The sequence below is a fragment of the Podarcis liolepis genome (genome assembly GCF_965112155.1).
Source record: "Podarcis liolepis genome assembly, chromosome: 9".
Lineage (NCBI taxonomy): Eukaryota > Metazoa > Chordata > Lepidosauria > Squamata > Lacertidae > Podarcis > Podarcis liolepis.
Genome location: NC_139564.1, coordinates 73,753,210 through 73,781,103, shown reverse-complemented (window position 1 = coordinate 73,781,103; position 27,894 = coordinate 73,753,210). Strand labels below are relative to the sequence as shown.

At 43.2% G+C, this 27,894-nt stretch overlaps 1 protein-coding gene across 2 annotated transcripts in view; it reads right to left on the bottom strand.

Moving 5' to 3' along the window:
• Positions 1 to 1,005: 1,005 nt before the first annotated feature.
• Positions 1,006 to 27,894, bottom strand: part of HTT (huntingtin) — a 110,726-nt gene continuing 83,837 nt past the window's right edge. For both annotated transcript variants that reach the window (XM_083460660.1, XM_083460659.1), the window contains 14 exons: positions 27,527 to 27,627; positions 26,702 to 26,856; positions 23,470 to 23,609; positions 22,770 to 22,852; positions 21,495 to 21,625; positions 20,243 to 20,372; positions 18,480 to 18,635; positions 15,609 to 15,799; positions 14,367 to 14,481; positions 12,849 to 13,062; positions 10,289 to 10,388; positions 8,887 to 9,049; positions 6,975 to 7,135; positions 1,006 to 2,816 (listed from right to left, as the gene is read on the bottom strand). In XM_083460660.1, the coding sequence (XP_083316786.1) occupies positions 2,603 to 2,816; positions 6,975 to 7,135; positions 8,887 to 9,049; positions 10,289 to 10,388; positions 12,849 to 13,062; positions 14,367 to 14,481; positions 15,609 to 15,799; positions 18,480 to 18,635; positions 20,243 to 20,372; positions 21,495 to 21,625; positions 22,770 to 22,852; positions 23,470 to 23,609; positions 26,702 to 26,856; positions 27,527 to 27,627 (2,054 nt within the window). In that variant the 3' untranslated portion in view covers positions 1,006 to 2,602. The remainder of the gene's footprint in view (positions 2,817 to 6,974; positions 7,136 to 8,886; positions 9,050 to 10,288; positions 10,389 to 12,848; positions 13,063 to 14,366; positions 14,482 to 15,608; positions 15,800 to 18,479; positions 18,636 to 20,242; positions 20,373 to 21,494; positions 21,626 to 22,769; positions 22,853 to 23,469; positions 23,610 to 26,701; positions 26,857 to 27,526; positions 27,628 to 27,894) is intronic.

The following is a 27,894-nucleotide window of genomic DNA, read 5'->3' as shown; positions in this document are numbered from 1 at the left end:
GAGAATTTCATAAGTAGGGAGGAGGCAAAGTTATCATCACATGGTTTTTAAACAGACATTGTTTATGTATCCATCTAGAACAGGTGAATTACCGTATTTTTCGCTCTACAGGACGCACTTTTCCCCCTCCAAAAATGAAGAGGAAATGTGTGTGTGTCCTATGGAGAGAACACAGGCTTTCGCTGAAGCCTGGAGAGCGAGAGGGGTCGGTGCGCAACGACCCCTCTCGCTCTCCAGGCTTCAGGAAGCTATCCGCAAGCCTTCGGAGCCCGGCAGGGGTTCCCGCAGGGCTCTGAAGGCTTGCGGGTAGCAGCAAGCTCCGGGAGTGAAGGCGAGGTTGTGCGCAACCTCGCCATCGCTCCCAGACCCGTGCTGGGGGCTGGGGACAGGGGAAGCTCGGGCTTCCCCCACCCCAGCCCCGCGGCTAAAAACGAAGCCAAGACAGCTAGCGGGATCCATCCTGCTCTGTCTTGGCTTCTGCCAAAGCTGCGCACAGCCTCTCCTGGCTGGAGAGGTTGTGCCCGGCTAAAGAGGAAGCCAAGACAGCCAGCGGGATGGATCCCGCTAGCTGTCTTGGCTTCTTTGCTCTTTGGGGCTGGCGGGGGGGAAATACATTTTTTTTCTTTATTTCTCCCCCCCCCAAAAAACTAGGTGTGCCCTATGATCCGGTGTGTCCTATGGAGCGAAAAATACGGTAAATACTTCATAGCTTATAGAAGCATCTTGAGTGCATTCTTCTGTTCTTGAATGAACAGTCTCACCCACATCTTATCAACATATATTTTCGGACGGACACACACACACACACACACACACACACACACACACACACACATTTTACAGAATATGGGCCATTAAACTCTGTATTGGCAATTATAAATGTGTAGAATTTTTTCTAAAACAGTAGCCTAACAGAAGTACTCACTAGAATCAACTCTGCTGGGGAGAGAAGTCTTTTTATTGTTAATTGTTTTTGCCAAAATGAAAACAAGAAAAAACAACATGTGGATAAATTGCTTTTTAATCAAATTATGTTCAGATGCAATAATGCTTTAAGATGTTTAAGAACAGGAAACAGTTTAAATCCATCAGTTTAATAAATACAAATATACACATGTATACATCAAATGCAGTCACATGTATAATTTTACATATATTATATACACAAAAGCACAGTCCACATTCCTCCTGATAAAACTATTGTTTTGTTGGTGAAAATGTTGAGATGAATAAAAATACAGCATAATAGAAAATCAAAATATTGAACTTTCCCCACCCTGTATTTCCATATGTGAAGTCAATGTTCTTTCCCTAGAAATACTATTTATGGGGAATTTTAAGATGAATTACTATTTATGCTATACATCTGTACCGGCAAAGTGCTGAGCCATAGAATAATGCTTGCATATTTATCAAATATTTGAACCAGCTCCAGAGAAATCATAGTTAGACCTCATTCTTATTCTGCATACAGAGTACATGGACTGCATTTTTTTTCCCAATCAAAAGACTTATCTAAAAACGTCTGATGATTTGCTGCTTACCAGGAAAAAAATTTGCTTTCCTAAAAATATTTTGCTCTAAAGAAGGAGTGGCTAATTTATTTCCCCCATTCATTGGTTCAAAGTAAACCAAAAGCATCTGCAGAAAATTAATGATATTTATAACCAATTTAAACTAATATATATATATTCCAGTTTTTCAAATAGTGACATACAAGAGACATAATATAGGGCTTTAAAGATGACTTGTACATCAAAGTGATTTTCAAATATATATATGTCTGTGTTTGTTTGTAAGAACATCTAATAGGAAACTGAGGGATGGTGTCAAGATACTCAGCTAGAGTGGCTATTATTAATTTCAAACTGCAAGTGCTTTTCCCGTGCTGCACCATTTTACATCTTTACATCCTATACATGATACAGAAATATTTATAGAAGTTTTTTTTTAACCAATATATCATTTGAACTTTTAAATCCTGAGGTAAAAAAGGAAGTATGGTTATATATGTCTACTCTTCTCCCCTCCCACCCCCCCAGAACACGACAATAAGGTCAGAGAGCATCCAAACACAGTATTACATGCTGGGTATAAACTTTTTCTTTCTTTTTTTCTTTTTACAAGACATATTAAGGGAAAAAAGCCTCTGGTCAGTATTATGCCACAAATGAATACATACAACTACAAAAAAAACCCTAAAGCATTTTGGTTTTAAAATGCCTGTAGCTTGCCTTGTGGGACAGGATGTTATTAATCAGGTTCACTATTAGCAACAATAAGGTGACTTATGTTGACGTTAACAAGTTGCTTGGCGTTCAGTACTTGTCCGTTATCTTACACAGTAATGCCAAAGTTTATCCCAAACTTTGCAGCAAATGTGACCAGACATTCTTTTAGCACGACCCTGGTAAGTACCATGTCCAGTTTAATGTCGTTTCTGTAGTTCAGCTTTATGCAAAGGAAGATGGAAAAATATAAACTTACAAAACCGAAACCCAAGATGGGACCTGAACATTTGTAAATGTTCAATTGTCCTCATATGTCAATCAACCCATCAGGTTTCAATATTCCATTTCTTCATACCACCACTGTCCCCGATTCAGCATGCTGCTATCTTGTGGACATTTTGCAAACAAGTTAGAAGGCGTTGATAGGGGTTACCTGGCGATGCCACCACCTCAAATACAGACTGAAAGGCTCTGCGATCCAATTCTTCATCTATCTGATGTCTGTAAAAGTCTATGGCCACCAAGCAGAAGAGGTTAATGTCCACTTGCTCTGATTTTCCCATTCTGCTGATAATATGTGGAAGACTTTCAAAACAGTCAAGGATATAACCAAAAGCATCATATAAAGCATTCTGAGTTTTAACCACATCACTCCCCATTGGAAAAAGGATTCAAAAGTAAACTTTACTCTACACATCAGCATAAAGAAACCTAATATGCAGATGATACCCAGCTCTACCTCTCTTTCAAATCAGAACCAGTGAAGGCGGTGACGGTCCTGTGTGAGTGCCTGGAGGCGGTTGGAGGATGGATGGTGGCTAATGGATTGAGGTTGAATCCTGTCAAGACAGAAGTACTGTTCTTGGGGGACAGGGGGCAGGCTGGTGTGGAGGACTCCCTGGTCCTGAATGGGGTAACTGTGCCCCTGAAGGACCAGGTGCGCAGCCTGGGAGTCATTTTGGACTCACAGCTGTCCATGGAGGCACAGGTCAATTCTGTATCCAGGGCAGCTGTTTACCAGTTCCATCTAGTACGCAGGCTGACACCTACCTGCTCGCAGACTGTCTTGCCAGAGTGGTGCATGCTCTAATTATCTCCCGCTTGGACTACTGCAATGCGCTCTACATGGGGCTACCTTTGCAGGTGACCCGGAAACTACAACTAATCCAGAATGAGGCAGCTAGACTGGTGACTGGGAGCAGCCGCCAAGACCACATAACACCAGTCTTGAAAGATCTACATTGGCTCCCAGTACGTTTCCAAGCACAATTCAATGTGTTGGTGTTGACCTTTATAGCCCTGGATCTCTCAGCGGCGTTTGATACCATCGACCATAGCATCCTTCTGGACCGTCTTGAGGGGCTGGGAGCTGGGGGCACTGTTATACAGTGGTTCCACTCCTTCCTCCTGGGCCGTGTTCAGAAAGTGGTGGTGGGGGATGAGTGTTCAGACCCCTGGGCTCTCACTTGTGGGGTGCCTCAGGGTTCTGTCCTCTCCCCCATGCTTTTCAACATTTACATGCAGCCGCTGGGAGAGATCATCAGGAGGTTTGGGCTGGGTGTTTGTTCATCAGTATGCGGATGATACCCAGCTCTACCTCTCTTTTAAATCAGAACCAGTGAAGGCGGTGAAGGTCCTGCGTGAGTGTCTGGAGGCGGTTGGAGGATGGATGGCGGCTAACAGATTGAGGTTGAATCCTGACAAGACAGAAGTACTGTTTTTGGGGGACAGGAGGCGGGCAGGTGTGGAGGATTCCCTGGTCCTGAATGGGGTAACTGTGCCCCTGAAGGACCAGGTGCGCAGCCTGGGAGTCATTTTGGACTCACAGCTGTCCATGGAGGCACAGGTCAAATCTGTGTCCAGGGCAGCTGTTTACCAGCTCCATCTGGTACGTAGGCTGAGACCCTATCTGCCTGCGGACTGTCTCGCCAGAGTGGTGCATGCTCTGGTTATCTCCCGCTTGGACTACTGCAATGCACTCTACGTGGGGCTACCTTTGAAGGTGACTCAGAAACTACAACTAATCCAGAATGTGGCAGCTAGACTGGTGACTGGGGGCAGCCGCCGAGACCATATAACACCAGTCTTGAAAGACCTACATTGGCTCCCAGTACATTTCCAAGCACAATTCAAAGTGTTGGTGCTGACCTTTAAATCCCTAAACGGCCTCGGTCCAGTATACCTGAAGGAGCGTCTCCACCCCCATCATTCTGCCCGGACGCTGAGGTCCAGCACCGAGGGCCTTCTGGCGGTTCCCTCATTGCAAGAAGTGAGGCTACAGGGAACCAGACAGAGGGCCTTCTCAGTAGTGGCGCCCGCCCTGTGGAACGCCCTTCCAGCAGATGTCAAAGCGATAAACAACTACCTGACATTCAGAAGACATCTTAAGGGACCCCTGTTCAGGGAAGTTTTTAACGTGTGATATTTTACTGTATTTTTGGTTTCTATGGAAGCTGCCCAGAGTGGCTGGGGAGGCCCAGCCAGATGGGCGGGGTATAAATAATAAATTATTATTATTATTATTATTATTATTATTATTATTATTATTATTATTATTATTAACGGCCTTGGCCCAGTATACCTGAAGGAGCGTCTCCACCCCCATCGTTCTGCCCGGACGCTGAGGTCCAGCGCCAAGGGCCTTCTGGCAGTTCCCTCACTGCGAGAAGCAAAGCTACAGGGAACCAGGCAGAGGGCCTTCTCGGTAGTGGCACCCTCCCTGTGGAATGCCCTCCCCTCAGATGTCAAAGAGATAAACAACTACCTGACATTTAGAAGACATCTGAAGGCAGCCCTGTTCAGGGAAGTTTTTAATGTATGACATTTTAATGTATTTTTAATCTTTGTTGTAAGCTGCCCAGAGTGGCTGGGGAGACCCAGCCAGATGGGCGGGGTACAAATAATAAATTATTATTATTATTAATATAGTGGCTTTCAGGAAATCTCCTATTTTGGTTCATATCTCAACTGCTTCATACAGCAGCTTTCTTTTACAGAAACATGTATGGCCCCAAAAAATATATATTCACCCAGTAGACTGTGAGGATAAAGATATCCCGCCTTAGTATTCTGTATTAAAATTCCGCAGAACTGATGGAACAGAATCAAGCCTCAGTATGACAGTGTTAAATGTTATTCAACATGCTGATAAAACGTATCTGTTGGCTAAAATCAAGTTTGGTGAAGTACTGTGTGGTTTCTTGCTTTGAGGTTACTGAGACCAGAACAAACCCTGACGGCTCTTCCCTTGGGAAGCTTTGAAAGCGTGTCAGCTAAGTCTGCACTTTCAAAAGCTTCTGTCCTTGGGGCAAAAGGCCGGCCCAGGCACCCAGGACAGATTTGACCGTGTGGATAAGTCTGGCTGTAAGCTCCATGTTTTCAAAGGCACCCAACACTTACTCCCCTATCCACCATTTTTTGCGGCAAAGGTCAAGTGGGGAGAGGGAGCATGTGCCACAGGCCAGGTGAAAGCGAGCAGCAAGTTGTATCTGGTCTGGAAGCTGCTTCCCCCAGCTATGCCTTAAACTGTGGTGAACCACAGCTATGGCTTGGTTGAAGCAAGTCACCTTTATAAGACGCCATTTGAAGTTGGCTTGTTACAAAGAAACCATAGTGAACGTTAGCCATACTTTGCCACACCGTTCGTCATGTGTGAACCACACAAGCTTCTGCAACCACAAAACCTTCTGCACTCTTCCTTGCAACCATACCAGCGGAGAAGGCGGCATGAAACTGAGAGAAGCTTATAGGCTATGGTAAGTCCTGCCACAATAGACCATGACTTACTGCGACATTCAGTCATAGCCACCATTTTTTTTGGTATTGATTTTACCACTGCGTCCTGCTGATAAACCCAAGAAAAACCTTTAAAAAAGGCAATGGGAGCGTTTGTCATTGAGTTCTTCACCCATCAGATTCCAAATGATCACTTGCTGCTCTTCTGACAGAATCTGTGGCTCCAGAGACAAAATATTGTGGATGAGACATCACTGAATCCCTGATGGAGACCAGGTGAACTGATGGGGGTTTCATCTAGATTTGGGGTGGGGTGGTAAATAACTTCGGTCACATCCACACTATACATCAAAAGCACATGACTTTCCCCAAAGAATCCTGGGTACCGTAGTTTGCTAAGGGTCCTGAGAATTGTAAGTATTAAACTACAGCTCCCAGGATTCTTTGGGGGAAGCAATGTGCTTTAAATGAGCTTTAAAATTTACATATATAGTGTGGATGTGGGCTTTGTGAATACTGCAGAGCATCTAGAAGTCAAACGTCAGAGTCCTGCACTGAAAGCGGTGGTTGATTTAAGTTAAGTGCAACTTCTTATGAAAAGGACAGATCAGAACATGGAGATAAAAAAAGAGAATTTACGAGCTGGAGATGAGTTCTGCAGAAATCCTTTTAACTGCTAATGGTTCACTATTCTGGAAACCAGGGCAAACCCCCACTCCCGCTGGTGTTCAGTCAGTAGGGCATGAGACTCTTAATCTCAGGGTCATGGGCTACGAGTCCCATGTTGGGCAAAAATATTCCTGCACTGCAGGGGGGCTGGACTAGATGACCCTTGAGGTCCCTTCCAGCTGTACAACTCTGCGATTCTTTGAAAGCTCACCCTGCCTGCCATCAAGAGGAAGTACTTTTCCAAAGTGAAGACTGCCCCATCCCAGCACCACTGAAAAACGGAAATCTTTCTTTAGGCTTTAAAATGAGGCCTATAGAAAAATAATCTGTTTAGGATACATTGCTGAAATCCACTGGCTGGTGGAAGCACTGACAAAAAAGCAAGAGAGACTCCACATTGCCATGGCGACCGGTGTTCTCTGCGTGAAGTTGGAAAGTGACAGCATCACCCAGTCACGGACCATGGAGGACTGGCCAGTGGTATGCAAAGTTTGAAATACCTGCAAAAGTTAAAACAGATAGATCATATGCGAAAGAAAATGTTTCGAAAGATTCTTCTGCAACAAACACAAAGATATACCGTACCCAGTTATATATAACTGCAGGGCTGGCTTTGTGTTTATGCTCTTAATCCTGTTATTCGATTCAATGTCAATTTTCAGATTAATGATCCATAAATTATAAAACAAACTACATAAGGAACAAGTACATTAATTAGCAGACAGAATACTAGCACAAAACAGACTTAAAGCTAACAAATCTAGAAGGCTCTGGAAAATAAAAAGCCTTCACAAGCTCCACAACTACCATGGTTGTGTATGCTTAAAAAACCTGCTTGATTTCTTCTTCTTTTGCTAGTCATGGAGGTGAACAATCCAGGGCCCTGTTGCACCTCCAGTGATGCACAGCACTGGGAAGCCAGGTCAGCAATGTGGCCTCACTCTCTGCTGACGACCCAAACCCTGATTAAGTGTGTGTGGGGGGGGGGGAATTGACACATGAGCAGTACGGTAACTTGTTTCTTTAATTAATCTTTCTAATGTTGTATTAAAAGCAACATAAACCTATTTTTTCCTAAGAAGTGCCACATCATATGTCATGTACTCTTGCAGTAAATAAATAATTTGTTTTTGGTATTTCAACACTTTCCCCACAATGACTATTTAAAAAAAAAATCTCACTAACAGGACAATCCCAATGTACCGTATTTTTCGCTCCAAAAGACACACCAGGCCATAAGACCCACCTAGTTTTTGGAGGAAGAAAACAAGAAAAAAAATATTCTGAATCCCAGAAGCCAGAACAGCAAGAGGAATTGCTGCGCAGTGAAAGCAGCAATCCCTCTTGCTGTTCTGGCTTTTGGGATAGCTGCGCAGCCTGCATTCGCTCCATAAGAGGCACACACATTTCCCCTTACTTTTTAGGAGGGAAAAAGTGCGTCTTATAGAGCGGAAAATACGGTAAATATATGTGTTAGGGGAGAGAGGGGAGAATGAAAGACTGCATGCCCAAATGCTGATGGATTCCAACTTCTATCAGCAGAGCGAGTGTGGCCAGCAATCAGCACAGCTACACCTCTATGGCTCCTGTAATTTGCCACCGTTGCTTTAATTATTCCATTCTTTTCATACATAGAAAGGATTCTGAGCTGTGGAAGAGATGCATGAATGTGCTATTAGGGGTCTGAGACCCCATAGGAAACACCACTACAGATCTCAAATACCGTTTGTGTGGAGTTAGACTGCTGTTGACTCTAAAATACAATTTTGTACCTTTCTTACATGATTTTATTTGTTTATAAAAGTATATATATACTACCCTCTCATAAAATATCAGGGTGGTGTACAGCAATATAAAAACACAAAAAATAAAGCAGTACAGACTAAACATTAACATGATGGGCTACTCAATTTGATTTGAACATTAAATTAGAATCAGTATCAAATACATTTAAGAACTATTACTTAAACAGGGTCTTATTTGTGCCTCCCCCCCAATATAAGATTATCAAATGCTTTTTAGGAGCAAAAGAGGGTTAAAGCCTTGATCCTCAGAGACTGTCCTTGCTTGCTTGCTTGCTGTGAATAATTTGCCACATACTTTGCAGACAATTTTTTTTGTTTCACCCTAGTAGTCTACAGCAACTGAGCTAGTGAAAATGTCTAAGCAAAAGGGAAAAGAGGAAAACCAACAAAGCGTTAGAAGTGAGCAAAGAAAAGAGGTCAGGGGAGACATGGGGGGGGGATCTTACCTTATATACTACAGTTGCCATAAATTGTGGATATGGCTGCTGGTTAGAAAGAAATTCTCCTATGACTTTATTCATCACATCTTGTGGGGGGAAAAAGTCGTCAAGAAACTGAGGGAGAATCCGAGTTACGACTCTGGCTTCAAAGGGAAATCCTTTTCTAACCCTAAAAAACAAACACATGTAATAACAAACAACTATCATATTTCTCAATTATTCAGCTTCATGTAACAAGGTATATTCATCCCAGTCAGTGACCACAACAGAAAGGGCTTCCCTGCTCCATCCAGTGCTGATAAATTCTTTAGTGCAATCAGGGTGAGCTCCTATAAGACCTCTTAAGCTGAAGGGTTCATAACACAACTTCTTTTTAATGAACCATCACAGCTATTTTGGAACTCTCAGGCTGCTCATCTAGAGCAAATGAGCTTCTCAGTCAGCACTTTTAGCAACAGAATATGAGTTTTTTGAAGTATTCTAAAAAGCAGTAGGACTTCTCTAGGTAATGTAGATCCTGGAGAATGTGGAATGGCAGAGAGCTCTCAGGCCACTGCTGGTTCCTTCGGGAGCTAATGAGGGCACGTTTTCCAGCCGGAGCATCTTCTCTTCTGCTTTCTCACAGGGCACAAAGTTAGAGACAACCAGCTGCCTACGTGGATGTGTGTCCATCACATTGTAACCACTTGATAAACAGACGATTGTCTTTTCAGCCGCTTTGTTTTTCAGCTGTGACAGGCTTCTATAAACGACTTACGGGCTCTAAAAATGAAAATATTGCACTTTCTCCAAATGTGTATTATTCTGCTGATGTAGGGGAAAGAAAGTGGTCTGGAAAACCTACGACTACATTTTGCGATCAATTCATTATGAAAGCATTACCAATCACTGTTTATAGGATCATAAAATACATGCTTGATTATTTCTAATAAAAATATATGTGGCTGTTCCACTGCTGACACATTGAGTATTGACTAGGTGTAGGATTTTCAGCAATTAAATCAATCTTGAGAGACTTAGTTTCAGATAACAAAGGGATTAACTTGATATATGTGCACACATCCAAAATCTCTGCATTGAATTTACATTAGATTCATATTCCTGGAAATGGAATTTACTTGCATGCTTCACCAGGACATTTTGTTCCAGAAAGATGGCTGGGCTACTGGGATCGGCCAAAAGGTTGCCACTTTTTCTTCTTTTCACAAAGGCAGGCAGTGTGTGTGTGTGTGGGGGGGGGGGGGAATCTTTTGGACACTTCATCTTTCAAGATAAAACCCACCTCCCCTGACGATTCTTAAAAATCTATCCTCCTAACCTGCTGTGAAAGTGTTTGTGGGGCATATGTGACATACCTATAAATACAATCCCTGCCAATTACATTTTCTTTAAAACAACCATTTCCTACCTGTCAAAAAGAACAGAAACTCGCTCCATAGCCACAATGACAGACTCGCTGTCTGCTTGGTTTTGATCTGCAACTCGCCCTGGACTTATCTTCTCTTTTCCTAAAGGCAGAATACCAAGAAAACACAGTTTTAATATACAGTACAAGGGAACCGGATAATTTAAATAAAGGTAGTTAAAGTAATACAGGCACCAGAATGAGGGACTGACATCCATTGGCTAAGTGCTTCAAATGCCATGAGTTTGGCCCCAGCCAACTCAGGATTACCAGAGTTTGAATGCTGAATCGGGAACCACCATTCATTATATAACCTCCTGCCTGGCCTGACCAAATAGCCAGGAAGGGAGCCCACCATAATTGCTGAAGTGCCCTGATATTAAGACAAGTTCTCTAAGGAAGAGGGCAGCACTCTATTTGAATGTGCTTTCTGGCATCCCAGAACAGCTTCACTGTTCTGAGCCAGTGTGGAGAGCCAGTGTGGTGTAGTGGTTAAGAGCGGTAGTCTCGTAATCTGGGGAACCGGGTTCGATTCCCCACTCCTCCACATGCAGCTGCTGGGTGACCTTGGGCCAGTCACACTTCTCTGAAGTCTCTCAGCCCCACTCACCTCACAGAGTGTTTGTTGTGGGGGAGGAAGGGAAAGGAGAATGTTAGATGCTTTGAGACTCCTTAAAGGGAGTGAAAGGCAGGATATCAAATCCAAACTCCTCTTCTTCTTCTTCACTTCTAGAAGGCTTATTTATGCCACAGTGGGTATGCAAGCCACAAACTCTTGTCTTCAACATACCCAGCAGACAAGCTACCCACTTTGGACTTGGGCCACAATCTTAGACATATTCAAGAGGTCCTTGGGTAGGTGTTCCCTGTGCTATGTTGTAAAAAGCACCAAAGGGGGTGGGAATGGGGAACCCAAATACATCCTGGAGATAACAGCTTGGGATTGAGACTAGGTGTTGAATTGTCCTGCTGAAGGCTTGATGTTTCACTAAACCCCTCAAACAAGGCGATGCTACAAGGAACCAGGCAGAGGGCCTTCTCGGTAGTGGCGCCTGCCCTGTGGAACACCCTCCCATCAGATGTCAAGGAAATAAACAACTACCTGACATTCAGGAGACATCTTAAGGCAGCCCTGTTCAGGGAAGTTTTTAACGTGTGATATTTTATTGTATTTTTGGTTTTTATGGAAGCCGCCCAGAGTGGCTGGGGAGGCCCAGCCAGATGGGCGGGGTATAAATAATAAATTATTATTATTATTATTATTATATATCTGAAGGCAGTCCTGTTTAGAGACGTTTTTAATGTTTGTTCTGTTTTTAATGTTCTGTTGAAAGCCACCCAGAGTGGCTGAGGAAACCCAGCCAGATGGGTGGGGTAGAAATAAATTATTATTATTATTATTATTATTATTATTATTATTAGGCAAATTCCAGAGGGTAAATTCCAGACACTGTCCTCTGGACACACTGGCCCACTGCTGTTTGTGACCAGTTTGTGACCAAATGGTTGGTCTTATGTGGAGGTACGCTCTTTCCTTGCATGTAATTAGAAGTTGAGAAACAAGTGGAAGATTGGTTAGATTTCTTGCCCAATGACTTGAAGATGCAGTTTCATCGAGGCTTGAATACTCCAAAGGTATGTGCTTGTTGATAAAGAGGCTTGTTTCCCCCCCCCCCCCACTTGTCCCTTTTTTGGCTGTCAGCAACATGGGTGTATATGTGCGTGTGTCCAGTTTCGGTGACGACTGCCTCAACTAGCTCACCAAATACTTCAGTTCTTGCAAAAGGGAAACTTGCCAGTCTGGCCCAGATCTATGTCCTAGTTCCTCAGCCAAATTATTCTTCTGGCCGCTGAGTTCTCTATCATTGCCTTGGATCTTAGATCATGGGCCGGCAAACTAAGGCCCGGGGGCCAAATCCGTCTCCTCTCTCCCTCCTCCTGGCTTCTCCCCGCCCTGCCTAGAGGAGGAAGGGGGCTGGGCTTTGTTGAGCCACCGTTGGCTGAGCGCCATTTTAAGCAGCCCCTCTCCAGAGCCAGCCCTTTCGCACCAGTTATCGTCCCTCCGCTGCTGCCAGCCCCTGCCACTCGCAAGGCACAGGTAAGCAGCCACTGGGGCTCATCTGGTGCTGTGGAGAAGGGAGGGGAGAGTAATGGGGGGTATCTATTTTTCCCCCAAAATATAGTCCGGCCCCCCACAAGGTCTGAGGAACAGTGGACTGGCCCCCTGCAGAAAAAGTTTGCTGACCCCTGTCTTAGATGATGTCCAAGGAAGAATCTGCTAGCAGGTTATAGAAAGTACCATCTTTTTGAAACCATCTCTCACTGGCCCACTTTACCTACACATCATGGGGTAATAATTAGAAAGTGGGAGGCAACAGAAGTAATCTAGCATTTATTTCACTGTTGGGCCAGGATTACCTTGATAATCTTAACTCCAGAGGGCTACAAATTACTGAGAATATGAAAAAAGAGTAAATGTATGTGCTATGAAAACAGTTTCTGGGAAGTGTTATTTTATGAGGTGTGCCTTTTCAGCACTGAAAACACGTGAAGAGATCCATACCTGTATACATGCATGTCAGCATTAACCCCAATGCTGCCATGGCTCTGTGTGGGCTGTGCACATTCACTCTGTCTACACTTAGTTTAACTAATGATTCACAATCCAGCCTTGAGAGTTGTTCTGAAAGGAGGAGCCGTTCTAACCCTCTCAAGACACAGTGATAAATAATGGATGGTGTCAATTCTTCACTTCCAGACAACATCACTCCACACATCTGAAACAAACAGGAAATAAATTTAAATATCCATAGGCAGGTGTGGAATCACAACAATAAGGCCAATATGTGAAACTCAATTTAAAGCACAACAGAGCTCAGCAACAGCAAATTCATTATGACAAAGACACATACATCCAAGATTAAAGCACCATTTATTACCACTATGAAGCAGTGAAGTCTAGCACCACACTGGGCTCCCATCTCTCACAAGCATTTTTACAGATACAACTGCAATTAATCCAGAATGCGGCAGCTAGACTGGTGACTGGGGGCAGCCGCCGAGACCACATAACACCGGTCTTGAAAGACCTACATTGGCTCCCAGTACGTTTCCGAGCACAATTCAAAGTGCTGGTGCTGACCTTTAAAGCCCTAAACGGCCTTGGTCCAGTATACCTGAAGGAGCGTCTCCTCCCCCATCATTCTGCCCGGACGCTGAGATCCAGCGCCGAGGGCCTTCTGGCGGTTCCCTCATTGCGAGAAGCAAAGCTACAGGGAACCAGGTAGAGGACCTTCTCGGTAGTAGCGCCCGCCCTGTGGAACGCCCTCCCATTAGATGTCAAAGCGATAAATAACTACCTGACATTTAAAAGACATCTTAAGGCAGCCCTGTTCAGGGAAGTTTTTAATCTGTGATATTTTACTGTATTTTTGGAAGCCGCCCAGAGTGGCTGGGGAAACCCAGCCAGATGGGTGGGGTACAAATAATAAATTATTATTATTATTATACCCCCAAAGAGGGCCTTTTCTCAGACTGAAGGAAACTATCCAACTTGCTCGACATTTCCCCTTATTCCCAAACAGCTCATTCACAGGATGGTGGAAAATAACTATGACACAGCGGCAGGCTTCTAATGTGGTTTGGTATTCACCAGTATTATAATGAAGTGAATCTTAAGAAGGTGCACGGAAGGTTCAGTGGAGTCACCTGTCACATTTTGCAGCAGACAAAAGTGGGCAAAGGTACAAGAGAAACGTGAGGATACAAACACACGGCCAAGCTCTACCTGATAAACCTTAACCACAGCGGACACAAAATCTCCTTACATGCGGCTGTGAAATTGAACCTCCAAAAGTGTTTTCAGTCTGGTAACTGAGGTCGCACCAGCTCTTAGCTATGCTCTCCAAGAATAGGCTAAATTCACACCACTTAATGCACAGTAAGTACACTAGCAGACTATTATGGTTTGAAGGTCATTTCCTTATATTCTGCCACGGTCATTTATGCTAATTGATCGATTCTATTTTACTTCTCAAGATAAAAGCGAATGCAAAGTATTTCTTTCACACGCCATACCTACCTGTATAATTCCTGAAGAGAATTCAGGCCCTACATCAAGAGGATAGTTTTCTATTAAATAGAATGCCACTGCACACATTACCAAGACGTGCTGCTGGTTGTGGGCATTCACACAGCTGTTAAAAAAGAGAAACATTGATATATCAGTGGGCTGGAGTCTTCCCATAGAGTGCTAAAATCAAGTGCTCTGTTCTATAATCCTTACATAGCTGGAACTACAACTCTTTCTAATGATTCCAGTTACAGATAGGTAGCCGTGTTGGTCTGCCATAGTCAAAATAAAAAAACCCTTCCAGTAGCACCTTAAAGACCAACTAAGTTAGTTCTTGGTATGAGCTTTCGTGTGCATGCACACTTCTTCAGAAGTGTATCTGAAGAAGTGTGCATGCACACGAAAGCTCATACCAAGAACTAACTTAGTTGGTCTTTAAGGTGCTACTAGAAGGAATTTTTTTATTCTTTCTAATGAGACTCAGAAGAAGTGACTAGAAGAAATAACTGTTTTATGGTTCTTGTAGCATTTTTTACAATTTTAAATATACAATATCTATCAAACTAACTGTTTTCTCTTGTTAAAAAGGAAGTTTCCCTGGCTAGGTGACTGGTAGCTACATATTCATGCAAGATCAAAGTATCATAAGATGCTAACGGTTTCTAAAGTTTTACCCGCTGTCAGGACTGGTCGTTGTCCTCTTCAGATCACCACACAAACGCTTCTTGTTCTTTTATAACTTTTTATTGCATATTAACAAAGCAATCTTATAAACAGTTCTTAACTATTCTTCCTCCGAGTCACTTCTTTCAGATACCTTCTGAGCTCTGCTTCTCCGTGACCAGCCACTCTCAAAATGGCAAAGGCGCCTTTCCCTTCGCTTTCCTGCTCTTTTTCCTACCCTCCTGGCTAGAGCTGGCCTGTATCTCCCCTCCTCCGAATCTGAGCTAGAACTGAACCCTGGCCTTTCCTGTGAACAACCGGTCCCTCCCTGTTGTTCCTCTTGCTCCCTTCTATTAGATTCACTGCTCTCCTTCCCCCCTTGGGGAATGCTTTCTCCCTCTGATAAACTGAAAACCTCTAATTCTTCCCTGACACCCGCTGTTTCAAGCTTGCTGATAACTTTTACTAAAATGTTCATTAAAGCAGACTGAAGAAGTTAACCACATCAGGTTGTGCTGCATTTTCAGTTCCACAGCTCAGAAATTCTGTTAAATGAAGACCACAGTACATTATTACATAAACACCTACTGTGATATTCCTCTTAGATTGGAAAGCAGATATTCAGAGATGATTGGAATGAGCTGCTTTGCTGTTTCATCAAGAAGGTCACACTCAAGGATGTAAAGAATTCCATGTAGGGCTCCTATGCGGCTTGGCATGTGAGTGCTGCGTAATGTTGATTCCAGCAGGCGGCTCACGGGCTCTGCTACCACTTTATCCTAGTGGGTGTGAAACAATAGATGCAAAATTGTGCTGGATTAATTTACAAGCTGGCAACTATAAAGTTAGTAACAATTAACATAAAATAATGATGCAAAAGTTTATAAAATCCATAAAATATTCTAAAGTATGATGAAATATGTCCAAGTCATTAACATTCTATCCATTCACTGACATGTGGCATTATTTTGAAGGAATACAGCTTTATATTGAAATACATGACACCAGTAATTCCCGGTGTGTCATTTGGTGAGCTAAAGGTCCGAGTCCTCTTATATTGTGTCCTGGGAAGTAAATGTGGTTTGAATGCTTGGAAGATTCTGCCCCTTACACATTGTGCTGAAATCAAGAGAAAAACTGGGGAGAAGGGCCAGAATCTGGAAAGAAAACTGGAAAAATGTGCAAAGGACATTCTGTCCCCAAGGGACACATGCAGCAAGCAGTTGCGGGTCAGGAGCCAGGAGACCTGGTCATTTATACAGACACCCAACACCCCTATACAGACACCTATTTATACAGACACCCCACTTTCGCTCCTTAAGAAGAAAATGCCACTGACGCCACCCACATCTGTTCTAATCAGCACTTTCCAACCGGGGGGTTGCAAGGCCTGTGCAAGTGAACCCCAAATAATTTTTGCTTGTAATCTTTAACTAGTATGATGAATACCTCTTCCAACTTTTTGTTTTCTTGGCATATTATAATGCAATGCTGACATATGTAACCAAATGTCAGAAAGGCTAGAGTCTTACATACCCACAAACAAAAAAACTTTTCGAATAACTTTGTAAGTACTTTGTAAGTAAACCACACCAATAGGGGTGTTCAGTAAATTTAACAGGCAAATTTGCAGGTTAAAATGCACTAAACCAACGGCTGCTGAAGAACAAAGGTCCAAACTTCATGGGACAATAAATCAATTGATCACCATACCAAGTAAATTTAGACTTGTGGGCCACCATACCTAAAAGGAAACCACTGCTCTAGATTGACAAATTCCAGTGTGCTTTGCTAAGATCTTGGGGGGTGGTGTGGGGGAGAATGTAGGTATTTTTTGGCCTCTTGCATTCTAGACTTGATAGTTCGACAACTAGAGTAAGAAATACCCTCAAAGTACATTAAATTATGTCAATTTCTGCAGTGGCTCCCTGTTTGTGGAATCCTCTCCCCAGGGAGGTTCGCCTGGCACCTTCATTGTACACTTTTTAGGCGCCAGGCAAAAATGTTCCTCTTCAACCAGGCCTTTGACTGATTAGCATCCAATGCCCTTTAAAAATGTGTTGGGGAGGGGGTTAATAAAAGAGATAGAACAGTTATCTGCACACAGATGGTACCAAACTCCAGCTGATGTTTCCCCATGAGATGTTAAATAGATCAGCGAGAGTCGGAAAACGAACTGCTCCTTCAGGCAGGAGAGAGAAAAATGAGGCGTGAGCATGCCTGCTTCCCAGAGTTCTTTGCTCTCCTGCCTCCATCACGTGACAAGAGAATACCCAACCCATTCATAGCATCAGCAACCACCTCCAATCCCTGGAGAAGAACAGGACCACACAGATACTATAGTGCTGAGCTACCACCCTCCAAGACCACATTCTGGAACCAGCCATACAGGGAGGAAGTGGAGCACAGTGCCCTGAAGGATACCATGGTCAAGAAAGGAAGGCACAGGTGTCTCTCCTGAGAGGAATGAGATTCTTCCTCCTGCTTGCATGGCACCCTCTCTATCTAATCTTACACTGCATTTAAGGAAGGGAAAGAGGAGAGGGGCAGCTTTAGTGTCAAATGCAGTCTATGTGCTATTTGGCGCTACCCAGATAGGAAACTGTAAGGAAGACATTTTATACCTTTCCACATGTATACAAGAGCAACTTCTGGAAGAGTCTGTTGTCTTGCCCTTATGATGAAAATTATTATTTTGAATTGTATTGCATTGTTTTAATGAATTTATTGTTGTTTGCTTTATTTATATGTAACTTGTGGCTGATATGATAGTGTTTACAATGGTTCACCCCTCCTAATGCTATTGTGATTATTGTAAGCCATTTTGTGCTCAACATTTCATGGAATCATAGAATCATAGAGTTGGAATAGACCACAAGGGCCATCGAGTCCAACCCCCTGCCAAGCAGGAAACACCATCAGAGCACTCCTGACATATGGTTGTCAAGCCTCTGCTTAAAGACCTCCAAAGGAGGAGACTCCACCACACTCCTTGGCAGCAAATTCCACTGTCGAACAGCTCTTACTGTCAGGAAGTTCTTCCTAATATTTAGGTGGAATCTTCTTTCTTGTAGTTTGGATCCATTGCTCCGTGTCCACTTCTCTGTAGCAGCAGAAAACAACCTTTCTCCCTCCTCTATATGACATCCTTTTATATATTTGAACATGGCTATCATATCACCCCTTAACCTCCTCTTCTCCAGGCTAAACATGCCCAGCTCCCTTAGCCGTTCCTCATATGCTTTTGGAAAAATGGAATATAAATATGAAATCAAATCAAACTTATTAAAAAGCCGCTGAGAATTCTAACAGAATCAACAGGGATGTGCTCCTCTTGGCTAAGCTCCCATGAAGGTCATCCATGCCAGAAGATCAACAGCTGATTCAGTCCCATTACTAGGCCAGAAACCAGACTGAAACGGAACTGGGAAATGACTTGTAAATTAAAAGAAATCCTACCATTCCAAGAACAGCAGCTGCCTTACATGTAGCTGGAACCAAATACTGTATAAGGATTTCATCTTCTGATGGGTGTGTCTTCCGCAGTTCTGTTAATGTTGTGTACATCATTTCAAACTGATTCCTTTCTGTAAATAAGTCAGATACTGCTAAAAGCTGCAAGTACAAAAAACATTAAAAATTAAGTCTTTAAAAAGTTGTTTATATAACAAGTCATTTCAATCAAGTATATATAACATATATGAATGCAACTTTACTAGAAAGAAGCTCAAATGTAAAAATGTTAAAATATTTCATTATTTTTTTAAAAAATGTGTGTGTTAAGATTAATCACAAAAAGAACACTCAGATCACCGAGAGAGTTCTTTCTCTGCTTCTGAGATAGAGATTATATTGGACTTTGGAGATAGCTAATTAAGCACCCTTTTTTCTCCACCAATAGGAGAGATTCCCTCCCAGTTCAAGATATGTGGCGACTGGGAAATCCATTCTGTTTTTATAACTGTGTGTTATATTGTGGTAAACTGACCTGAGACCTTTTGGTTAAGGAAGAGTGAAAAATCCTATGAAGATATTTTCAAAAATAAAATCCCTACACATCCAGAATACTTACGTGCAGCTATTTAATTGGTAGCCTTGAGCTGACTTTAAAGAACCATACCCCCCAAAACGGAGAGGGAGGGGAGAAGTGATACATTAAAGTTTGTAACTTGGGATCATACAATAGGGTGGTATCTTTCATCAGGCAGATGAAGCACTTTCATTGCTTGCAATCCTTTGCCGCTTTTCCAACCTCTGTCCTTGTTTTGTTTGCTTTTCCCATTCTTTCAAAGGATCATCTGCCACCTTCCTCACCAATGGTAATGGTGTCCAATTTCCTTTTTTGTAGAGATGCTATCAACCACTTTTTGTGGTCCTTAGATATACAGTGGTACCTTGGTTCTTGAACTCCGTTTGACTCCCGAAACCGTTTGAAAACCAAGGCACAGTTTCCAATTGGCTGCAGGAGCTTCCTGCACTCAAGTGGAAGCCGCGTCAGACGTTCAGCTTCCGAAAAACATTCGCAAACTGGAACACTTACTTCCGGGTTTGTGGCATTCGGGAGCCGATTTGTTCGGAAGCCAAGCCGTTTGAGTACCAAGGTACCACTGTAGTTAACTCAAACCCCATGAGTATATGAGCTCAGCCTGCTCAGTGACTGGCTTCAGCTTTGCACTTCTCGAAATGTCCAACAGATCTTGAAATCTCTAATTTTAGGACCTTTGTGCTCAAGATTAGGACTGTTCCAATAATGAAAATAGATTAGATTGCTGGCCTTAGAGTATATCAACTGTGTAATCAAGTCCCAAGGTCTTCACTGCTCTTTAAGAACTGAACCAGATCATCCCAGGCTTGCTGTCCACCAATCTTTAGAACTCTACTTAGCACCTGTAATTCATACTAAAGCATTGGAATTTGTAGGCAAATTTAAACAAACACAAGCATTTATTTATGACCGCCCAAAATAGTGTTAAGATTTGGGAATTGCAATCGTATATACAATATACGGTAGGTTCTCCGGTTAATTTGCACCCCAGTCCAGATCACCTCATGTTAGTTTCCCTTCAGTTCAGTTCCTCCCTGTTCCAAATCAATTCAACTCACTTTAAGTTGCCCAGCAAGCTTCTGAACTTACGCGTTTTTCCCCCTTTATTCACCAAAATTTCAAACAATATATTTGTTCAATATGACAATGAAAACACTGAAAACAGTTTGATACTTACAGATCGGACAACTTCACTGATGAGGATAACTGGGGTCCTTTTGCCTGGGTTGGAGGGCAGAATCCATTGACTATACAACTCCAACAAGAATTGAGAACAGGAATGTATATCTACACCGGCACGATGTTTCCTATAACCAGATACAAGCACAGATAATAATCTAAACGTGTTCCCCAAAGAGTGGGTCTTAGGGAGCAGAAACAGCTTTGCCATGAATTTGAAGCACTCATTCAGCTGTTGGAACTAGAGAATGGAGATCTGCCGTCAGGTAGGACAATGTATTTCTGGCTCCAAGTTCCTACTAGCAACAAAGGCAGTGCTTTGATATTTTTGACAAACATGTCATTTAGTTGTGTTCTCAAAGAGCACACTTGAAGGCCAACCAGAAAGTCAATTGTGGATGTGGTTAAGATTGATATTAATAGGGAAAGGGTGCTGTAACTTGGGACTATCCAATCAACCTTTTATTGAACTGTAGCTAGAGTGGGAGCAGTGCTCTCTGGCAACACATTTTAAATGATCCCATTCTGCCAAAACTTGAGGCAATAACTGAATATTTGTTACAGGCAGTAATGCCTTTTGCAACTACTGAAAGGCAGAGTCTTCTTTAGGATTAGAGTGGATGAGAAAGACTTTCGAGTATAGCTGAAAAGGTTAAATGCAAGAAGAATAAAATAAGCAGCTACCCCTATTCAGTGCTGAAATGTTTACTGTAAATAGTCTCCCTTAGAAATGAATATTCTCTTTGGTAATTAAGGGAGTTGTGACTGTGTAACTATCTATCTATCTATCTATCTATCTATCTATCTATCTATCAAAAACCAATCAGTAGATCCACTGATTAATGAAGGGACAAAAGGATTTTCACTTCTGAATGCAAAACTAACTGCAGATTATTCCAGTTACAAACAAATATATCTTACTATATAATAAAATCATATAGATGGCCACAACAGCGCCAGCGTGACAGAGCAGCAGGTACACGAGCAAGAATGGGTTGAAGTTCAAAAGAGAGTTGGAGGCGTTTCAGAGATCAGTTTGCCAAACTGCTCTCTGAAGTGACTCCCATCTGCCTTTAATAGTGGGTGGGGGTGAGCCATGGGGTGGCAGGTGAGGAGGCAGGTGAGGTGTAAAGGGAGGAGGTGTTGACCAAGTGTGGGATAATTGGGGCTGGCAAAGGGTTGGCAGGCAGGTGGGGTTGGCAAATGGAGCAGAGCTGGCAGCCGTGTGTGCGGACAGAAAAAATCAAAACCTGGAATTCATGGGAGAGGATGGTGGCGAGGAAGGGGCAGGCATATCATTCTCATCGTCTTCATCTTCATCCCATTCTTCTTCCCGCAGTGGAGTGATGTTATTTCCTAGCCACACAGAGTGGATAGAGACCTTAAACGAGAGGGGAAAGTAAGTTAAGTGATTCAGTATTTTTACTTCTTAAAATGCCCTCACACTTTGACATAATGAAAAACCTCAAATTAGTTTCTAGTCTATATACAAATGATATCATTACATTTGCATCTGTAGGCAGCGTCTCTCCTAAATACTTAGAATTGTGCCCAGGGACAACTGGAAACCGATAATGGAAAGGTTAATGCAGTATGTTTGCTGGGGGCTCACGTCAGCCTGTACCAGCAAAAGTTTCTGGAGAACCTTCAAAGGCAGCCCCATATATGACAGTAATCAAGCCTGGGTGTGATTAGTCATCTAGCCTAACTGCAACCAGCCCCCTTCTAAGTTTAGCATCCCAAACAACGTTGAAGTAACATGGTCTGATGCCACTTAGGTTTTTGTTTGTTACTATGATATGGATTTCTGTGTTTTTATATTGTAAACTGTCCTGTGATCCTCAGATGAAGGGCAGCATAGAAATTTAATAACTAGTAAAACCTGAAAGTTCCTACTATGTATACAAATGCTATCGTCACCAGTTCCTCAAGCGGCATGATTTCTGCCTTAAAGCAGAATTTCCTACCTACTGGCTCCCACAGAGGAGAACTGACCCTGTTACAACCACAAAATATCTTCCAAATATAGGTTTTACTTGATCTCAACATGGTAAGGCTAAGCCAGTGCAACTTTACAGGATGTTTGCTCTTTGTTCCGCAAATAATCCTGGTGTTTTCCATTATCTTGTTGGATACAATGGTTCCTTAGCTACCAATAGATATCCAGAGGGATGGGGGAGTGAGATTTGTTTCTTGCCCCCAACCAATGCACTTTTCAGGAATGGGGACCATAGGGAGGTAATAATTCCCCCTCCCCCCCAAAGAATAGGAGACGCATCTGGTATGAAGCTTGCCCCTAACCTCTACAAAAGATCCTAATAGTGGTCCTGATGGCCAGAGCTATGTCATCAGAGTTAATGAGATCACATGTCTGTTGCTCTGTTACTTCATTCTGTTTTCAATCATAGTTTGTCTTCCCCTAAAATAATAATCCTACAATCCCAAGATTGTAATTCAGCAATTCTTGTTACTCTGGAAAGTCAAGAATACAAAGGTTCTTGCTAAATATAGACATTGGAACAAACCTGTCCTAGTTTATAGCCCATATTGCCCATTTCACGCTCTGTGTTGATCTGTAGTAAAAGCTTTTCGTGGCTGATAAGAACACCTAAAATAAAAAGAAAAATACAAAATTCTTTTAGGCAAAGCCCACAATAAGCCTGAAAGGACACATTATCACTGTGGTCAACATATAATGCTGACCCTTTTTGCTACTGATATGCTCAACTTGCGTTCTCTCTGCTGGAGATTCTGCTGATATGCTCCATTTCTCCTATCACTTGGGCTACGTTAAGTAACCTCAGCTGCTTCCTTTGAGCTCAATGGAATGCCCAACAGAGTACCTTTATATACTCTCTGGAAGCCACTTGCCTGACGCAAGGTACAGTAAGGCAGGGCTGGGTGCAGGGCTAGTGCCGGTACAATGGGCAAGCTTAAACAGAGGGAAAGGCTCTTCCACAAGCATTGTCAAATGGGAAAATTCAGGGACAGCATGCTTCCCCAGAGCCTTGGAAGTTAACATTTGGGTGATGCTGCATATTTCCTTTTGCCAGTTACTGTGGACAAGAACAAGACGTAGTAAGACGCACCAGTGGTGTTAGAAGAGCATATGCCAAGGACAGTTCAAGTCTGAAGAATACTTCCACAGCAAGTAACCTAAGGTTACTTTCTGTTTCTATTTCAAAAACTGTAGAACTTCTGCATAAGCAGCCATTGGATATGTACCTGTAGCTGAAGGAGAAAGAGACGGAACAGGATCCCAGGCTTGGTACAAGTGGTGGGTGGCAATGTTGTCCCTTTTGGATGCCATTTCTTGGATTTCTTGTTCTACAATTCCTCTTATGACATTTAATTTTCTCCCAAACCTGAAGTTCAGCAGAAATAATCATAAATGACTAAAACATCTTCTACAGTCAGGAAATCTTCGCTAATAAAAAGACTACTGTATCAGCTTTTATTTTTATAACAGGATTCACTTCTGGGGAAAAAGGCATATCAACTAATTTAAAATGCAAATCAACTATTAACAAACTTAGGCTTGATTTGCTTAGAACTAGCCTAATTTAGAGATTTCAAAATTAACCAAATGCTGTGAAAAGAAAAGCCTATCATTATACAGATACGGGTATTACGTAAGACAACATGGGAGTTTATTACCCATAAATTCGCTCTTTGCGACTCCCGGAGGGCATTCCTTAACAGTGGGATGGCACTGTCAGGAGCTTGTCCTACACTCGAGTAAGACCCTGGCAGTGACACATGCCCAACTGGCATGTTCCCTCCCTCCTGGTCTTTCGTTTGGGAGCTTCAAAAGCTTTCTTAAGCCCAAACATCACAGCGACTGATGCCAACAGACACTGGCACACTTAGGAATCTGCAGAGTCTGCGCAGTTCGCATGACAGAACTCAGCATTTTGGCTAATCTACTTTATTTACATAGAAACACACACAGAACACTGCAACATGGCTCCCTCTCTCTCTAGCATCAGACAGCAAAGAGGAAAAGGACAAAGGAAAATAGTTCCACTTCACGGAACACAGTAACACAAACATCCTGTCTCCGTCATATCCCACTCTGTGGAGTCAAAACATATACTGTCATGTGAAGGACAACAATCCCATAACTGCAATCATGGAGCAGGAATTCTAACAGGCACCCCTCCTCCAAAAATAAGGTTGACAACATTGCAGAGGGTCACCAAATATGAGAAGTACCACACCTGCAAGGACCTTTCTTGGTGTCCCCCCTGAGGCAACCAATTTTAACCCATATTTTCTTTATTGACAAAAGGGAATCCTGTGAGGCTTCATACTGCTCTGCAGTGCAGAGCAGTTCCTGGAGTTGGGAAAGTCCATCCTTTCCTCTTCAGTTGGTTGGGCAGTCAACTTCTCCACCCCTTTTTGGGGTATGAGAGAAGAAGTAGGAATGGATTTCCCACTTGCCCCGTGGGCTGCCTTTCTGCATTTTCCTGTCCCTGCAGACATTTTGAATAGGGATTGGGAGAGATGAGGCTCATCTGTTTGCTTTTTCTTGTCCCAGAGGGAATTTTAATTTGGAGCTTCATTCCTTCACCATGAGGTGCATCACACACTCATTTAATGCCCATTGGAAGAAGGTGAGTTGCGGTGGGTGGGCACTGCCAGCCTTGCTTGGCTGCAGTACACTTGACTTCCCACTCTGCCCCGTCTCTGCAGTTTGTTTTACTACGTCCAGCTTGCCTGCTTTTCCTTTCCAATGAGGTTTCCCTCCTACTTTCAATCTTGGTAGGAGCAAACTACCAAGTAGTGGTAAGTAGTGGCAGCCTAAATCCAGCACGTGGCCCCTTCCCCTCTGTTCACTGGGTCTTTCTGCTGACTCGGATCCTTCCCTCTCCCCCTCTTTCTGGCTGCAGTAGGTTTTCTGTCAGTTGGTCACATGCACACAACATAGGGAGGAAAGCTAAACTCCTCACTTCTCTGGTGCCTTGATTTACACTCGGTAGTGGCGCCCGCCCTGTGGAACGCCCTCCCATCAGATGTCAAAGAGATAAATAATTACCTGACATTCAGAAGACATCTTAAGGCAGCCCTGTTCAGGGAAGTTTTTAATATGTAACGCTGTACTGTTTTTAACATTGATTGGGAGCTGCCCAGAGTGGCTGGGGAAACTCAGCCAGATGGGCGGGGTATAAATAAATTATTATTATTATTATTATTATTATTATTATTATTATTATTATTACTGTAGGAGGAAGGCTTCCCTTCTCTTAGGCTGCTGTTTTTTTATTGTTTTGTGTTGGTGGAGGAGGGGGCTGCCAGCTACCCTGCCAATTTGTTTGTGACAGCAAAGGGGGGAATTCCCACCTGTTCGGCTGCCTCTGTCCTACCTGGCCAGTTTTTGTTTCTTTGCTACACTGGAGGAGGAAAGCTCATGTCTTGTGCTGGACCCAGGAGGCCTTTAGGATTCTTGCTTTTCCTGTGTGTAAAAGGGGTGGAGGAGCTGGCATGGCATTCCCACACATTTATTTACCTGCCTTTACTGGTGATCATGGGAGTCAGTGGGTGCTTCCTTGGCCTCCTGGGTGAATATATATGTGTGCGTTCGCCACCAAGTATTACCCAGGGCAGGGCCAGCTCTTTGGCGGGGTGAACCCCCGTCAGTTCAAGAAGGACACTGACAAACTGGAACGTGTCCAGAGGAGGGCAACCAAAATGGTCAAAGGCCTGGAAACGATGCCTTATGAGGAACGGCTAAGGGAGCTGGGCATGTTTAGCCTGGAGAAGAGGAGGTTAAGGGGTGATATGATAGCCATGTTCAAATATATAAAAGGATGTCACATAGAGGAGGGAGAAAGGTTGTTTTCTGCTGCTCCAGAGAAGCGGACACGGAGCAATGGATCCAAACTACAAGAAAGAAGATTCCACCTAAACATTAGGAAGAACTTCCTGACAGTAAGAGCTGTTTGACAGTGGAATTCGCTGCTAAGGAGTGTGGTGGAGGTCTTTGGAGGTCTTTAAGCAGAGGCTTGACAACCATATGTCAGGAGTGCTCTGATGGTGTTTCCTGCTTGGCAGGGGGTTGGACTCGATGGCCCTTGTGGTCTCTTCCAACTCTATGATTCTATGAAGCCATTGCCTTAGGTGGCAGAAGCCCCTGAGGCGGTGCCTCTGCGGGCATCCAGCATATCCCTGCCACCTGTGAAGAAACTACACTGGCACTGATTTCCAGTCAAATTTTGCGAAAATTATGCAAGAGCTAACTAGAGATTGGTGCCAATGCCAGTAGCAGCACTTCCTGTTTTGTCTCAAGCGGTGAAATAGGATGTGCCACCCCAGCACTACAGAATGCTATGTTCTATATTGTATTGCTGTATTTTGTACATTGGTATGAAAAACTAATTTTTAAAAATCCTGAAAAGAATTCAGGGAAAGAAAAGTTGGGATAAGCATCACCGCAGACAAGCATGAAGAGAAGTACCTTGTGTCCAGAGCTTTTAAAGCTTTGTTTCGAGGTTGCTGCTCCAGGCAGCTAACAGCTGGATTGCCTGCAAGTGGTATTGTCATGGCACTCAACACCAAGGATGTTATGGCTTGAACAGCTAGAACATTTATTTGTGTCCTCTCTGTATCTTCCTGAAAAAATGAACACATGAAGCCAAAGTTATGAGTGTAATTCTACAGTAAGTAAAGAAAAACCTGCAAAGAAGCATTGTTTCATACCTAATAAGCTAGGATTACAACTTTCTTTAAACCACAGAGCCTAGGACTTGCCGATCAGAAGGTCGGTGGTTTGAATCCCCATGACGGGGTGAGCTCCCGTTGCTCGGTCCCTGCTCCTGCCAACCTAGCAGTTCAAAAGCACATCAAAGTGCAAGGAGATAAATAGGTACCGCTCCGGCGGGAAGGTAAATGGTGTTTCCGTGCGCTGCTCTGGTTCACCAGAAGCGGCTTAGTCATGCTGGCCACATGACCTGGAAGCTGTATGCCGGCTCCCTCGGCCAATAAAGCGAGATGAGCGCCGCAACCCCAGAGTCGGCCATGACTGGGCCTAATGGTCAGGGGTCCCATTACCTTTACCTTTACAACTTTCTTCTTGCCAGAGCTCCAATTTGCAACTAAAGAGCAGAAATGTGTAAAAAACTCTTCATAGGACAATTTGTATGTTCTATTCAGTTTCCCTTGGGGGCTCTGTCTCCTTTTGTACACAGGCCCATCTATTCCAGTCATGTTACTGGAAAATCCAAATTGGTAACAATATGCAGGTGGAATTGACAAAATAAAACCATTCACTGGGTTACTTTACCTCTTGCTGGCTTTCCTCTTGGTCCAATACAATTGGCTGGGTTACAAGAACACCAAGAAGAGTAGCCCATGTCTCTTCAAACTGCATGCGGTTTGTCCACCCTGAGGGAAGATCCGAACCACTGATGTTTACCACTTCAAAGGATAGAGAATTACCAAAGTATAGGTTCCACAGCTGCATTTTTATGTTATTAACAAAATAAGTTTTAGAAATCTCTGAAAAAATAGTATGTTTACCTGCCAGGGGTGGGGAAGATACTGATAACTAACAACCTGTAAAGACTCCTTATGACACACAGAGCTTATGTGCAGAATTAACATATAAAACTTGCATTCTGCAACCATAATTGCATATTTTGGCCAGTTCTA